This window comes from Laccaria bicolor, genomic scaffold (assembly GCF_000143565.1).
Source record: "Laccaria bicolor S238N-H82 LACBIscaffold_5 genomic scaffold, whole genome shotgun sequence".
NCBI classification, from domain to species: Eukaryota; Fungi; Basidiomycota; class Agaricomycetes; order Agaricales; family Hydnangiaceae; genus Laccaria; species Laccaria bicolor.
This window is the reverse complement of record NW_001889876.1, coordinates 2,234,233-2,248,363: the sequence shown is the minus strand read 5'-3', so window position 1 is coordinate 2,248,363 and position 14,131 is coordinate 2,234,233. Positions and strand designations below refer to the sequence as shown.

The window sequence follows — 14,131 nt, the reverse complement described above, 5'->3', positions numbered from 1 at the left end:
AGAGGACGTCAGACGGTCCATCCCAAAACCAACCATATTCTATCTTGCGCGGAATGACATGTTCACGTTTTTCGTCTATTCAAGGCGAAATGGAACGACGCAAGTCCCATAATGGATTTCTCTGCCCTCCGTGTAGTGCACGATCATGATTCAGCAATGATGATACCGGGCTTCCTACATTATTGGAAACCAAACATCGAAATCCTTGCCGTCTCTGGTATGGCACTCCGTCCTATGTCAGCAGCGGTATTAATTGTTAACAGCCATGCGCCGACTGCAAAATATATGCAAGACCACGTTGGTGACCAGCGTGCGTGTCCTCGTCTGCAACACGGCGACTTCAGCGAAGTCAGCAAGGGCTTCGACGGGTGGCGAACAGCTGGTGGTTGGAGACTTGAAAAGCTATTCCTCGTGATGGAGGCAGACGATGGCAAACATCTCGATTGGCAATATTTGCAACCGATGCTGAACAAAATACATTTCCCGCGTCTACGTTCGATAAACATCATCCAAGTAGGAGGTCGTAAAGTCAGTCTGCCAGAACTACCATGGGTAACTGATTCGACAACCCTTTCGATACGGTTCATTGATCGTCAGAATACTCCTCAATTTTACGCAAGATACTTACCAGCCAGCTACATTTAAAGTGAGCTATTGTTTACTTTAAGAATCAGGTTTGGAGATCTAACTGTGGTACCATACATCCAACAACCGGAATTCAAGATCATTAACCAATATTGATGGCATACACATCGATGTCGAAGCTAACTCAAAATTATTCTACGATATATCTACTTCTCCTAGTACTGTCTGCCAATCAAGTTCGACAAATTCATCACTGTCCACAGCACTATCGTAGCATACGTTAAGCCATTAGAAAAATTTGCTTCGCCGGGGAAAAAAAAAAACCTTATCAGAACAACATTGGCTCTGGATATATCGTTTTCACTGGTGTCCCAAAGAGAATCGTTGAATCGACGCGACGCGATCAGCATATTACCCAGACAATCATCTGCTAAATCCTCCTCGAAACTGTGAACGAGCTGGTTGACCCTCAATCCATGGGGAACACCCTCTCGGGGCTATTTTCCTTTTAGAAAGTGCAAAGTATAAGGACAACGACACTAACTTGTGGTGAATAAATGATTGAATAAAGACGTTCAACATTAGCTTCATCCTGAGAAGACACGGACTCTCCTTCAGAATCTTCTTGGGGGGGGGAGCATATCTCGTAGACTTTGGGAGTAAAGACTACCATCGCACCGCTGGCGCCTTGTGGTAACCAGTAGCTTGTGTCAAGAGAAGAAACAGTTTGCTGGTTATGCATCCCAACATGGTATGGCACCTTGACCAAGAACGGTTTGGTACAGTCTGTACCGTAAAAGATACACTTGACAAAGCGTACGAATGGCTGTTGAACATATCAACGTCATGGGTTTCAATCCTGAACAACAACCGACCGGGTCATGAGATGCTTGAGATGCTTCTATCTCTCTAACGTTGTAATCGAAAACCGGTTGTTCTTCAGTAATACCAAAGTCCCTTAACATGTCAGATTGCGGATATGGAGAAAATTGTGGCATAATGGTGAGATACAGCAAAGCCAGGGTATATGACATCATCGATCGGTCTGACTTTCGTCAATTCAAACCGTTGAACGATTTAACGTTCAACACTCAGAACCATGATACCGTCGTCCTCTTTCCAATGTTTAAATATGTATTTCCATGTAACTAGCTCTTGAACACTGTTTCCTTCGTTATGAAAAAAAAGTCGCTTCGCATTGGTGCAAAGCAGTGTATTTGTCAGCAAGCAAGGTGCCTGCTGCCGCTGCTAAGTGTCAGCCTCTAGTGGTTAGGTGTCATCCCAAAATATTCAAGACCAAACAAAAACCGGTTAGGACCGGTTATAACCGGTCTTTGTGTCCTAACGTTACACACAAATATTCCCCTGTTTAAACGCTTTCTAACGATCCAAAAATCATATTTTTTAGTGGAGAATTGACATATTTACGGTGAATTGAAATTTAAGTGACTATTTTCCTGTCGTCACATGTGTGATAATGTGACATTGATACAACAATGGCGATCCATGAGAAACGCTCGCAGGTCGGGTGTACTCGACCTGCGAGGTTGTTTATGAAAATCGTGCGAGGCGGTGTTTCACCTACACACGCCTCGCTGGTGCATGCAGCATAATGCTTGTATTAGAAATATAATATAGGTTTGTAATTATGTTAGTACAGAGAAATAACCGGTTAGGACCGGTCATGTAACCGACCGCTAACCGTTACTAACCGATTATATCGGTTAGTAGCAGTCCGGTTCGGTTATTTTGGGTTTCGTGGCACAAGGTAACCGGTCTCGGTCTCGGTTAGAGCCCTTGAGGGCTCAATAACCGGACCGGACCGGACTTTCAAACACTATCGATTTCCAAAGTTGGTTTTCCCTAATGTCCCTCATTTGGTGTGGAATCAAGTTGGGATGGGAAGAAGAGAGCGAGTCTGAATGAGAGGTGAGACTCCATCACTCGACAATGGCAGACATTGGCTATTGAGTCCCGAAGTCTCTGGAAAAAAATCGACCACAATCACGTCCAATAAAGAAGGAAAATAATGGTAAGAAGCCAGTGGCTGACTAGTCATAGCCTCAGACACTGCATTACTTGTACATTTCTGCATAAAAATGGTCTTAGTACAGACCTATACTATCAGTGACCAGGAGTTTGATATGCTTCAGGAGTTTGAAATCCCTGATTTCCTCTCTTAATTTTGACACAGGCTTTCTGGTATTTTTTTCTGGACTAATTATGACTCTTACAAATATGAATATCAACCTTTTTTGTGCAACAACCGAGTCTGACGAGCTCAAGATTTTAAAAGGTGGTTTTTGGTGCATCAAAACCGTGATGTATGCAAATGATTTTCAAGATCTAATCCGATCCTTTGCATTAGGGTATCTAAAAATTTACAAGCATGTACTAGTAAACGACGCGACTTCAAATAGAAAAAATTGAGCAGAAAGGTGAAGAACTATGCTTATAATCCAATGAATTTCGATTCTTTGTCTGCTGAGCGTGACAGACGTGATTTTGGGCTGCGTGGTTTTGAACCCTGACAGTCGCATCACCTATCAAAATTCTGACAGTTGGATGTGACTTGGACGTGACAGCCATTTCAATCTCCTGAAACAATCGACTTCGATGACCGGTAAGCCTCCGTCAGCTTCCACCACTGTTCAATAAAAAAACTAAAAATATATTCATGTTCATGAGATACACATTCACCACCACACAAAATTTGGAGGCCCGGAGTGTAGCGGTTGTGGCATAATTCAGCCAAAGGCCAAATCGTTTCAAACTCCTGGTCACTGATAGTAGGTACGAACCAACAAGTCAGAAAGAATCAGAGAGATTCAGATACACTAAACTAGAAGGATAATTATGGTGCTCATTGAAGAAATCTCAAGAAATATGAAATCTCAGCAAGGTGCGCTGATGCTCGCAGATGCCCGCAGATACTCGGCTCGCTAGGTCTAATTTGCACGCAACTGGATTGGTCTGCACGCAAGTGACCGCAGATACTTCTTTTCGGTTCGCAACTGGCACGCAACCTGTGTCCGCAGATGGCACGCAGATTTTCCTGTGCCCCTCATTTGAGACCCCGCAGGACCATCACCACCTCAGAACGGCTGCTCTGCCAACACCTGCGAGATCTTCACTACCAGCTCATCCTTGCTCCTCAGCTCAGCCGCAAAATACGCCTTCGCGCCACCAGCCCCCTTGGCTTTGACAACCTCCATAACCTTATCATACGCCTGCGGACAGTCCCCTCTCCGCACATAGCACACGAAGTCGCGTTTCTTGGTATATATAAGCAGATTGCCGGTATGTTGGGTCATGGGCACCTGGATCTTGATGATGATGTTTTTTGATTCGTCGGCAATACCCTTGGGAATGTGGGCAGCGCGGGCGTGCGTGTCGGGGATCACAGGGGTGGGAATGCCAAAGCTTTTGCGGGCGATATGTTGGAGGGGCATGAGGTTGAGATTCGCAGAATCGTAGAATGGGATGAGGGTGACTGTGTTAGATGCGGAGAATGGGATGCAGGTTGTCTTGTGTGTTCGCCAGGCCTTTTCTGAAATCGGAGTGAAAAAGGAAGGAAAGAAAGAAAAAAAGAATCCACGTACTTTGGCATTCCGTTGAACAATACCTCGCGACATGGCACTTTGAGCAATTTTTCAACGGTTTATTCGGATCCCCACAAGTATCGCACCGCTTCTCTACCCTCGGCGCCTCCTCCCCCTTTCGTTTTCCCATCCACTTCCTAAAAACAGCCGTCACCTGCGGACCACACACCAAATAAAACCCTTCCGGCGTGTTCCCATCCGCCTCTGCGATATGAACATCTGCCCCATACTCCATGAGAAGGTCGATCCCGAGGACATCGTTCCTCTGCATAGCCCCAAATAACGGCACTTCGCCATACCGATTTTGATAATTGACATTGGCCTCAGACTGGATAAGAAGCCTGATGAGATCTTCCTTGCGATGTATCGATTCACCGATGACGCTGTGGTGCAGGGCAGTGAAACCACAGATATCTGGGACGTTGGGTGGTAGGCCGCAGGACAGAAGATACTTGAGGACTTCATCGTGTTGAGTGGGTCCGCCGTTGATCGGCTCTACACGCTGTGATCCTGCAATGATGAGGGTCGCATATCCAAACTTGAAAGCCGTTTCCGTCCCTTCGAGGTCTGGAGCTGTACCGCTTTCTACTGCCTGTAGTTTTAGTAAGTCAGCTTGCAAGTGATGACGTTGAAGACGCACCTTTCTGGCGGTGTCAAAGCTACCTAGGTAACATGCCTTGCCGAAAGCTGTAAGCTCATAGATGTTGAATCCGAGACTATCTATGATGGAGAAGTCAGAAACTCGGAAAGTTGCAAAGGGACAGATGCAACTCAACGATCCACGTATAGCTGTCGTAACCTTTGTCCGCCTGTTTTGAGACTTATGAATCCAGGCCGCGCAAGGAGGTTCTTCATTTCATCAGTTACGACGAGGCCGCTGTCAGGTGGAACAGTGAACGGTGGGGGTTGAATGCTGTCGAGGAAGGATTGGGGACTCCATTTCGGAGGCATCGTATGTAGTCAGGAGAGCAAATTTGCGCGTATTGTTTGTCACCAATCAACAACAACAACTCGAAGAAACAAGCAACTCAAGCTTCACCACTTTCGCAAAGGATGGAGATGTCGAGCCCTTTCTCCTTCGACTCCGTCATCAACTTCTTTCTTCCATACCATCTGTCGATGATCGCAGACCGCTTATCTATACTATTGATTCGTATTCTCCCCATGAGACATTTACGACTCTTGAGCCGATGTATGAGTGCCTCTCTCGCCCCCCTCGCCGCTCGCTTTGCCCAGAACGATACATTCCCACTAGGATTCCGGATTTTTCGGTGACCAATTTACTGTTTACACCGACGTCAAGGCGGCCGGCGCCTAACACCAACACCCACACAACACCCACATCTCCAATTCCATAATATTTTGGTTACTGAGTCGATGACTGTCGGAGGAGACACCTCGTTACATTTCATGTTCACGCGACGCGTACGATAAACGGGTCAAGTGATCAGCTCAAGATCCAATTTGGCTGATAATTACAGATCAAATACAGCAAGTTCCCACCCGGAATTTACCTGGACTTTAACCGGAATGCGGGTAGGTGCCGGCAGTCTGTGTAGATGGGGGAGAGACTAGAGTTCAGTACAGGTTTGATAAACAAACTTCTGTTTTTGGATGTTGCGGCGACGAAATTCCGAAGAGTTTGCAGGGAGGTGTATAAAGGTGTGAGGCCATCAACATTCAGCGCTTCAGCATCTCTCATGACCAAAACTCCAGACTGCACCCCCATTGCTGTGATTCCTAGTGTACGTTAATTCCTTCTTCTTGCGCGACTCGGTAACACGTATGGCGGTCCGTTTGGGTAAGTATTCCCTTAATGTACATGTTGGCGCGCAAAAGTCTATGTTGTGCGCAATTTTTTTTGTAATGTTGCGCAGAATTCAAGTCACCATTTGTAGTGTTGCGAAAATATTTATGTACTTGCGCAGAAATAAATTCAGTGCGCAGAAATGTTAGTTGTGCACAGAAAAGTTGACATGTGTGCGCAAAAATACATTTGATTGCGCATAAACTTTTACTACATGCACGGAAACTTATTGACGGATTTATGAGGTGCCCAGAAATATTATCAAGTGCCGCAAAAAATATTATTCGTGCGCGGAAATTACTGAGACCCTTGTGCGGATTTTTTGGCTTCCTACCTTTTTAAGTATGCCGTGGTGCCGTGATTAGGTAATTGATGTATTGTTGGCAGCCTCGGCACTGTAGGCGGAGTTTAAAATGTAACAATATATTATTGTCTCAATTTATTGGGGCCACCACGATATTGGATGAACATTATATTGGGTGGAAAAAGAATGTAGCATAGTTGGAATTACGATGTGATTAAAAATGAATGTAGGTCATGCTCGCCTCAATGGAAATGGTGACTATGGTGTGGTATCTACGCTCTAGGGACCCAAGGATTCTCCTCATTGTCAAAATTGAAGGACGAGTGAAAGAAATCCTGCATCACCTCGATGGATGAAATGGTGGGGGCCTTGGTGACAGGAATAGGGATCTTAGGTGCTGGGGCTGACGATTCACCATCTATAACAACAAATGTACAGTTAAATTGTGAATTTAAACACTGAAATTGAATTTCGTACCGGACATGCTTGAGATGCTGATTATATCCTGTTCTACCTCATCTTCACTCCTGACATGGCGAGGTCGCAAAGATCGTTGGGTGCAGGGTAAGGGGATGGCGCTGAGTGTAGGGCTGGGGGTGTCATTATCAGTGTCATCGACATCTGAGTCTTTGTTAACGACAGGGTCCTGGGCCAATGAAATTCGTGGTTTCCACTCAAGGAGTGTTGCTGCAGGAACAGGATAACGAGTTACTAGCATAGGTAGAAAATTAGCATCCATGCTACTCAAAAAATATGATGAAATGAAGCTCACCCAGAAAGAGTGTCCGGTGGGAGACACCAACCTTGGTATTTGCAAGCTTACAAGCGTCAATAATGTCCATACCAGTGGGCAATCGGTCATCAGAATATACAGCGAGGTTCCTACGAGGAGGTTTCATGCAGATTAGCCAGGAAGAAGTAGTAGCGTCATCAGGTTCCGCTTTCCAGAGCCATGTGAATAGCTTAGGGAAAAGGGCCTGAAGCTTGGTGTCGAGAATTGGATAGGAGTCATCTGGGTGAAAATCGAAGCCAGAACTCTTCGTTACACACAGGCCCGATTGCTTCATTCCAGTCAGAGCGACTGAAGAGATGTCGACATCAGATTGCAGAGCATAGGCTGGAAGAAAAGATGTGGCATCGTCAAGTTTTGCTGCCTTATTCTACATAATCGGAATATATCAGAATAAAAATATGAGTGATAAAAAACAAAACACATACCGCCATAACACCAACAATAAGGAAAACAATCGTTCCTACAGAAAAGATCGTATCATCCTAAATAATGGGTAAGATCAGTGTTTAGCATTACATGAACAGACAAATTATACCACTTTGCCTGCTGCAGCTTTCGATGGACCACGAGACGATTTCGAGGAGCCTGACCGAAGACCCTGATTCGTCTCCTTGCGGGCAGCAGAGAGGCTTGAACTGTTGATCAAGGCAGCAAACCCAGCCAATCCCTTTGACGAGGAACCAGACTTGGAGGAACTTGCCACCTTGGCCAAAGCTGCCTGCTTCACACGTGCCGGAGAGGTCAGTCGAAGCCTTTTGGCCACCGGTTTGGTGTTATCGGAGACAGTGTCGCTCTCATCAGCAGAAAGGGATGCGGAACGTGCTGAAGGAGGTGTGCTAGCCTTTCTCTTCCCCGATGAACGGCGAGCCATGGCGAAGGAAACGGTAGGGGATGATTCTGATACTCGATGAAGTTCCACATGTATATACTAAATACCATGATAAATAAAAAATTAATTCGACACTGATAAAATACTAGTCATGACAAACAGTCCTTGCACCCATAATTCTGTTCGAGGTTTCCAAATTTGGTGTGGAAGTGCCATGAGATGGCCATTTTTGTTAATACCGACTTGAATTGTCTCCTCTTCATCAAATTCATTTCCGTCTAATTCATCTAGAGTCACTCCATAGCCGGCAGGAAGCTCACCACTCTCTTTTAATAAATTCAATCCGCTTTCAAACAAGTCCAGCCCTTCTTGATCGAATGGACAAGATCCCAAGGGAACTGGAATGGCCTCATGTCGGATATTAGCATCAATTCCCTGCAATGCTAAGTCAGATCATGGATCATGTCTATAATTTCATGAAAAGCACACCTTTGTGTCGAAGTCATGATCGGAAACCTTTGTGTCGGAGTCATGGTCCGAATCCAAATCCATGTCATCTTCAGACCCTTGTTCATTGTGCATCTAATGAACAGTCAGTTTACGTCAATAAGTCATAAAATTCAGATTAATTACATTGTCCACAGATCCTGGTTCATTGTGCTCCTCATTGTCATACTCATACGAGTCCTCTGAGTCCTCCGAGTCCTCCGATCCCTGATCAGATGTTCCATCAAGATCTAGTGATTCTCCATCCTCCGCAAAGCCGTAAAATGCATTGATCTCTTCCTCTGTAAGACCCTCACATTCATCGTCATAGACACCATGTTGTAATTCTCCCAAAAATGCAAGGTCCTGAAGTGGTAAATAAGCAAATCATTCAACAAGTTATAATGAAATGATCACCTACATTTGGAGACTTTCCTATATAAGGGCTGGTAGAGTTAGGTTATTTTGGTTAACCAATTCTTTTTTTCGCTGTTCACTCATGTTGACAGACTTATTAAGATATGTTCCTGAAGTCGTTTCAGTTAGTTTTTTTTGTTGAGTAGTCTATAATATGTTATCTATCAGTTAGAATTGGTTTAACAATTCGCACTGTTGTTATTGCGAGGCAATAGTATTAAGTATTCACGAAACAAATCTTTGTTTATTGACTCTGTTTGGATAAACAAAGGTTAGCCAAACAAGCAAATACGTGTTGATATTTTGATTCGTGTTTCTTTCTTCCACGTTCAACCATCATTCTTTCCCCCACACCACCTCCCCCAACGTTGACCCCACAAGACATGCATCCGTATGCGATGCGTGTCTACGGTTGCCGCCTCGTATGCAGGTGGTGGCCGGCCCAATGGGTGTTCTTCGGGGGTTCTCGAGTGTGGGGGATATCTGTCACATCAGCACCACGCGAATGAGGACGACGACCACGGTTTCCCATTCCTATCAGCACCACGCGAATGAAAGGACGACAACCACGGCTTCCCCTCTCAACATCTTCTGCCCGCCACTCCGCCTCCCCCAATGTCTTGCCAACAACAACGTGGATGTGGTGACAACGTTCGTGGCGACGGCGACGACAACATTGCTGATGACGGTGACGGTGTTTGCCGACGACGGCGACAACGTTGCTGACGACGGCGACAATGTTGCTGACGACGGCGACGGTGTTTGCTGACGACGGCGACGGTGTTTGCTGACGACGGCGACAACGTTGCTGTGAGGGATGTAGGGACGGCGACGAAGACGACGAAACGGCTGGACGGCGACGAGGACGATCCATGCCGGATGTGGCTGCAACAACGACGACGACGCTGGCCCCTCCCCCTCTTTGAGGGATGTGGGGACGGCGACGAAGATGACGAATGCCCCTCCCCTCTTTGAGGGATGTGGGCACAGCTGGATGGTGACGAGGATGATACATGCCAGATGTGGGCGCAACGACGACGACGCTGGCCCCCCCTCTTTGTGGGATGTGGGGACGGCGACGAAGACGACGAATGCCCACACATCGACCCCACAGGACACGCATTCGTATGTGATGTGTGTCTACGGTTACCGCCTCGTATGCAGGTGGTGGCCGGCCCAATGGGTGTTTGACGAGGGGTAGGTTCTACGGCGACGATGACGATGCTGCCCCCCCTTTAGTTTTTCTGTATGTACTGTAGCTGTGTGTATGGTACCAACTATTTCCATGATGTAACGTGTAACAGAGGCCCGGTTGGTAATGCCATGGTTGTTCAGCCTGAGCGCTCTGTGAGTGTTCAGCCTGAGTGCTCTGTGAGTGCTCAGCCAGGATGAATGGTTGCTTATTTTGGGCTCGTAACGTGTAACATGAGCCTGGTTGCTAAAGGTACATCAATTCAGGATGTAATGCTGCCGAGGCCGTTGGTACCCTACACACAGCTACAGTATAATAATAGGTATACCAGTTAAATGGACATGCTTCTCGCATCCTGGGACCTTTGGAAGTCAAGCTGTGATGTTGACAATGCATGGCTGTGTTGATGATGACGCACAGCTGTGACGACAATGATGCACAGCAACATCAACAAAGATAGATGTTTGAAAATGGCTATGTATGGAAGGCTATATCACGATGGCTGTGTTCTTGATACAAGGCAATGTAATCACTATGTTCTTGTGATATAAGGCTATGTAATGACTTTGATATATAACAAACCTGTTTTCATCGAAATCCTGCATCACTTCTATGTCTACTCGTAACCTCCGACCCAGCAAAGGAGTCAACTATGCACCGAAACCCAGCAAAGCAGTCAACTATGCACCGAAAAAACATGCCTGTGGCGCCCCTGCTCCCCGAATTTCTCTTCTTGAGGAAGCTTCAATGATCGCTGAGGACTCCAGTGGGCATAAGACTCAAAATTTCTCCAGCAATGAAAATTTACTCTTCACAACCTCTGGTGATCGGTTACCCCCCGTGATTGTGAGTTGTGATATTTGCTTCTATTTATCTCACTGAGGAAATTATTCAGTGGTGCAGCGGATGTCGAGATGGTGGTGATTTAGCTGTGTGCACAACCTGCAAAATCATTGGCATCTGCTCTGTATGCATTGATTTTGGAACGAAGGATGGTTTTGTATGTCCTCCCTGCTTCAAAAGAGCCGGAAAATTGGTCTCCTATGTATGTTTTTGATTTAATTTCCTTCTCACTAATATTTATTTGGGCTTAGCCATGGAAATTCCGATCCCGTGGTGCAGGTAGAGAAAACTGGCCAAAGATGAACACAACTCCCTTGGCTATCATCTCAATTCACCTTGAGGGGATGACAGACTCACCATCCATTCTCACCTACCACCATTTAGCCCCTTATCTTCACGGCAATCTGGTACTCGTAAATTTGACGTTCAACTTCAACAAGCCAAGAAAGCATTTCAACTCCCAGTTGGAAAACATGCTTCAAGAGTTTGAAGATGGTGACTTCAAGGAGTATGTGACTTCAACATTGTTTCTCTGAAGCTAATATTTCAATCAGGTGGACTCGGTTCTTGGTTGTTATTACGACACACTCTGTTCCAGAATCAGGGGACCTGCACACAGCCCCAAACAATAAAAGTGCAGCACCTGTTGATCAGGTCAGTATATCTTGTTTCTTGGCCACTATTCTAATCTATTATGTTCCATTGCAGCTGTGGGCGGTTCTTTTTCCAGAGCGTTTCTGTAATCTGTTAAAAAGGGAGAAAAGGAAAAATATTCTGAATTTGCTGTCTTGCGGGGCCCTATCAAGTCGGCCTGACTCCAGGGATGCTGTAAAAGGCATAGCTGCTAAGTATGTTTTTATCCATGATATGAAAGATGAATTTTGACATTTATTTCTCAGAGACCTCTTCGACAAAATTCTCTGTTTTTCGCAACCTAACTTCCAGCCGTCATCCACCCATAAATTTGTGATGGACTTGGCTCTGCAGAACTATGTTCATGATCGGATTGGCCTAATCAATGTCCTTCGAGAGCAACAAGCCCTTGGGGCTCATACCGACGTTGTTTTATTCCAACCAAACGCCATTACCACATTTCGATGGACACACCCAGGTGCTCGCCCAATGGGCAACGATACTCCAGCTTCGATCCAGTGCCCAGAATGTAGTGGCTTCAAAACATCTCCCAAGTCTACGAGACAGCAACCAAGCATTCTCAAGTGCGAAGACTGCCCATGGAGTGCGACTTACACACTTCCTGAGGGCTTTCGATGGTGCCAGGGAGAAAGCCCAACCAATGGTTTGGAAAGGGGAGCTTGGATACAGAAGGTCGAGAAAACTGAGGATAAGATGGAGGTATCTTAGTGCGATGGTACCACCCATACCATGTTGTTCAACCAGCTCCTGAATGTCTTACCTTTTCCACTCCTTGTCATACTTTGATCACTTTGGACTATCTGCTTACCTGACTCTATATCTCACTATGCTTACCTCTATGTCTCACTATGCTTAAATCAGGACTTATCTTTACACCTCACATGTGTGAGGCAATAAATGTTTTTTGTTTTGACCTTTTATCCTCAGATCAGTGACGCAGATAAGATATTATAAGATAAGATTGGTGAAGGTAATATTCATAAAAAGATATTGTAATATTTTAGACTCAGATTGGCGAAGATAATATTCATAAAGCGATATTGTTACATTTTAAACTCCGCTTACAGGATCAATTACCCAACCACAGCACCACGGCATTCCTAAAATGGTAGGAAACCAAAGAATCCGCGCAAGGGAACCAGTAATTTCCGCGCACAAATAATAATTTTTGCAGCACTGATAATATTTCTGGGCACCTCATAAATCTGTCAATAAGTTTCCGCGCATGTAGTAAAAGTTTCTGCGCAACCAAATGTATTTTTGCGCACACATATCAACTTTTCCGTGCACAATCAACATTTGCGCGCACTGAACTTAATTCTGCGCAAGTATACTAATGATTCTGCGCAGTGACTGTATTTTCGCGCAACACTACAAATAGTTGTGCGCACAACATACATTTTTCCGCGCCGACATATGAACTCTGGGAATACTTACCCAAACGGACCGCCATAATTAAGAGGATAAAGACGGCGAGAGTGACTCGTGTCTCCCTTACCATTCTCGCAGATGATGGAATTTTAGCGCAAGGAGGCGCGTTACGATGTGGTTTCATGCGAAAGTCTGTAGGAACCAAAACGTAACAATGTGCATGGCGGCTCTGATTCACCAACGACACATATACTGGAAATGAATATACTCAGCGACATAATTCCGCTGCCAAAACCCACCGCGCATCATGAGAAGTACGAGAGATTGTCTCGAAGCGAGGTGATAAAGTCACGACGGCTCATCAAGTGTCAAAACGGAAGTATAAAATAAAATTGAAGGCAAGCGGGTATGGCGGTCCGTTTGGGTAAGTATTCCCAGAGTTCATATGTCGGCGCGGAAAAATGTATGTTGTGCGCACAACTATTTGTAGTGTTGCGCGAAAATACAGTCACTGCGCAGAATCATTAGTATACTTGCGCAGAATTAAGTTCAGTGCGCGCAAATGTTGATTGTGCACGGAAAAGTTGATATGTGTGCGCAAAAATACATTTGGTTGCGCAGAAACTTTTACTACATGCGCGGAAACTTATTGACAGATTTATGAGGTGCCCAGAAATATTATCAGTGCTGCAAAAATTATTATTTGTGCGCGGAAATTACTGGTTCCCTTGCGCGGATTCTTTGGTTTCCTACCATTTTAGGAATGCCGTGGTGCTGTGGTTGGGTAATTGATCCTGTAAGCGGAGTTTAAAATGTAACAATATCGCTTTATGAATATTATCTTCGCCAATCTGAGTCTAAAATATTACAATATCTTTTTATGAATATTACCTTCACCAATCTTATCTTATAATATCTTATCTGCGTCACTGATCTGAGGATAAAAGGTCAAAACAAAAAACATTTATTGCCTCACACATGTGAGGTGTAAAGATAAGTCCTGATTTAAGCATAGTGAGACATAGAGGTAAGCATAGTGAGATATAGAGTCAGGTAAGCAGATAGTCCAAAGTGATCAAAGTATGACAAGGAGTGGAAAAGGTAAGACATTCAGGAGCTGGTTGAACAACATGGTATGGGTGGTACCATCGCACTAAGATACCTCCATCTTATCCTCAGTTTTCTCGACCTTCTGTATCCAAGCTCCCCTTTCCAAACCATTGGTTGGGCTTTCTCCCTGGCACCATC

At 45.1% G+C, this 14,131-nt stretch overlaps 7 protein-coding genes across 7 annotated transcripts; 2 read left to right on the top strand and 5 right to left on the bottom strand.

The window, feature by feature from the left end:
* Positions 1–111: 111 nt before the first annotated feature.
* LACBIDRAFT_324494 (uncharacterized protein) lies at positions 112–645 on the top strand (the record flags this gene model as incomplete). The annotated part of the gene is made up of 1 exon (XM_001877941.1): positions 112–645. One exon carries the CDS (start codon positions 112–114, stop codon positions 643–645), a length of 534 nt encoding a protein of 177 aa, XP_001877976.1.
* Positions 646–780: 135 nt separating this feature from the next.
* On the bottom strand, positions 781–1,583 carry LACBIDRAFT_324493 (uncharacterized protein; the record flags this gene model as incomplete). The annotated part of the gene is made up of 4 exons (XM_001877593.1): positions 781–850; positions 910–1,082; positions 1,130–1,411; positions 1,461–1,583. 4 exons carry the CDS (start codon positions 1,581–1,583, stop codon positions 781–783), a joined length of 648 nt encoding a protein of 215 aa, XP_001877628.1.
* Positions 1,584–3,680: 2,097 nt separating this feature from the next.
* Positions 3,681–5,138, bottom strand: LACBIDRAFT_324492 (uncharacterized protein; the record flags this gene model as incomplete). Its single annotated transcript, XM_001877592.1, has 5 exons — positions 3,681–4,135; positions 4,285–4,324; positions 4,357–4,779; positions 4,828–4,903; positions 4,987–5,138. The coding sequence occupies 5 exons, from the start codon at positions 5,136–5,138 to the stop codon at positions 3,681–3,683; spliced, it is 1,146 nt and encodes a 381-aa protein (XP_001877627.1).
* Positions 5,139–6,570: 1,432 nt separating this feature from the next.
* On the bottom strand, positions 6,571–7,962 carry LACBIDRAFT_324491 (uncharacterized protein; the record flags this gene model as incomplete). The annotated part of the gene is made up of 6 exons (XM_001877591.1): positions 6,571–6,716; positions 6,776–7,038; positions 7,071–7,101; positions 7,122–7,458; positions 7,517–7,573; positions 7,627–7,962. The coding sequence occupies 6 exons, from the start codon at positions 7,960–7,962 to the stop codon at positions 6,571–6,573; spliced, it is 1,170 nt and encodes a 389-aa protein (XP_001877626.1).
* Positions 7,963–8,258: 296 nt separating this feature from the next.
* Positions 8,259–8,907, bottom strand: LACBIDRAFT_324490 (uncharacterized protein; the record flags this gene model as incomplete). Its single annotated transcript, XM_001877590.1, has 5 exons — positions 8,259–8,318; positions 8,410–8,502; positions 8,554–8,772; positions 8,828–8,841; positions 8,904–8,907. The coding sequence occupies 5 exons, from the start codon at positions 8,905–8,907 to the stop codon at positions 8,259–8,261; spliced, it is 390 nt and encodes a 129-aa protein (XP_001877625.1).
* Positions 8,908–9,360: 453 nt separating this feature from the next.
* Positions 9,361–10,463, bottom strand: LACBIDRAFT_324489 (GPI-anchored small secreted protein; the record flags this gene model as incomplete). The annotated part of the gene is made up of 4 exons (XM_001877589.1): positions 9,361–9,963; positions 10,078–10,261; positions 10,319–10,320; positions 10,434–10,463. The coding sequence occupies 4 exons, from the start codon at positions 10,461–10,463 to the stop codon at positions 9,361–9,363; spliced, it is 819 nt and encodes a 272-aa protein (XP_001877624.1).
* A 164-nt stretch (positions 10,464–10,627) lies between these two features.
* Positions 10,628–12,220, top strand: LACBIDRAFT_314277 (uncharacterized protein; the record flags this gene model as incomplete). Its single annotated transcript, XM_001877940.1, has 6 exons — positions 10,628–10,861; positions 10,911–11,060; positions 11,110–11,366; positions 11,413–11,512; positions 11,567–11,706; positions 11,758–12,220. The coding sequence occupies 6 exons, from the start codon at positions 10,628–10,630 to the stop codon at positions 12,218–12,220; spliced, it is 1,344 nt and encodes a 447-aa protein (XP_001877975.1).
* Between the last annotated feature and the right edge of the window lie 1,911 nt (positions 12,221–14,131).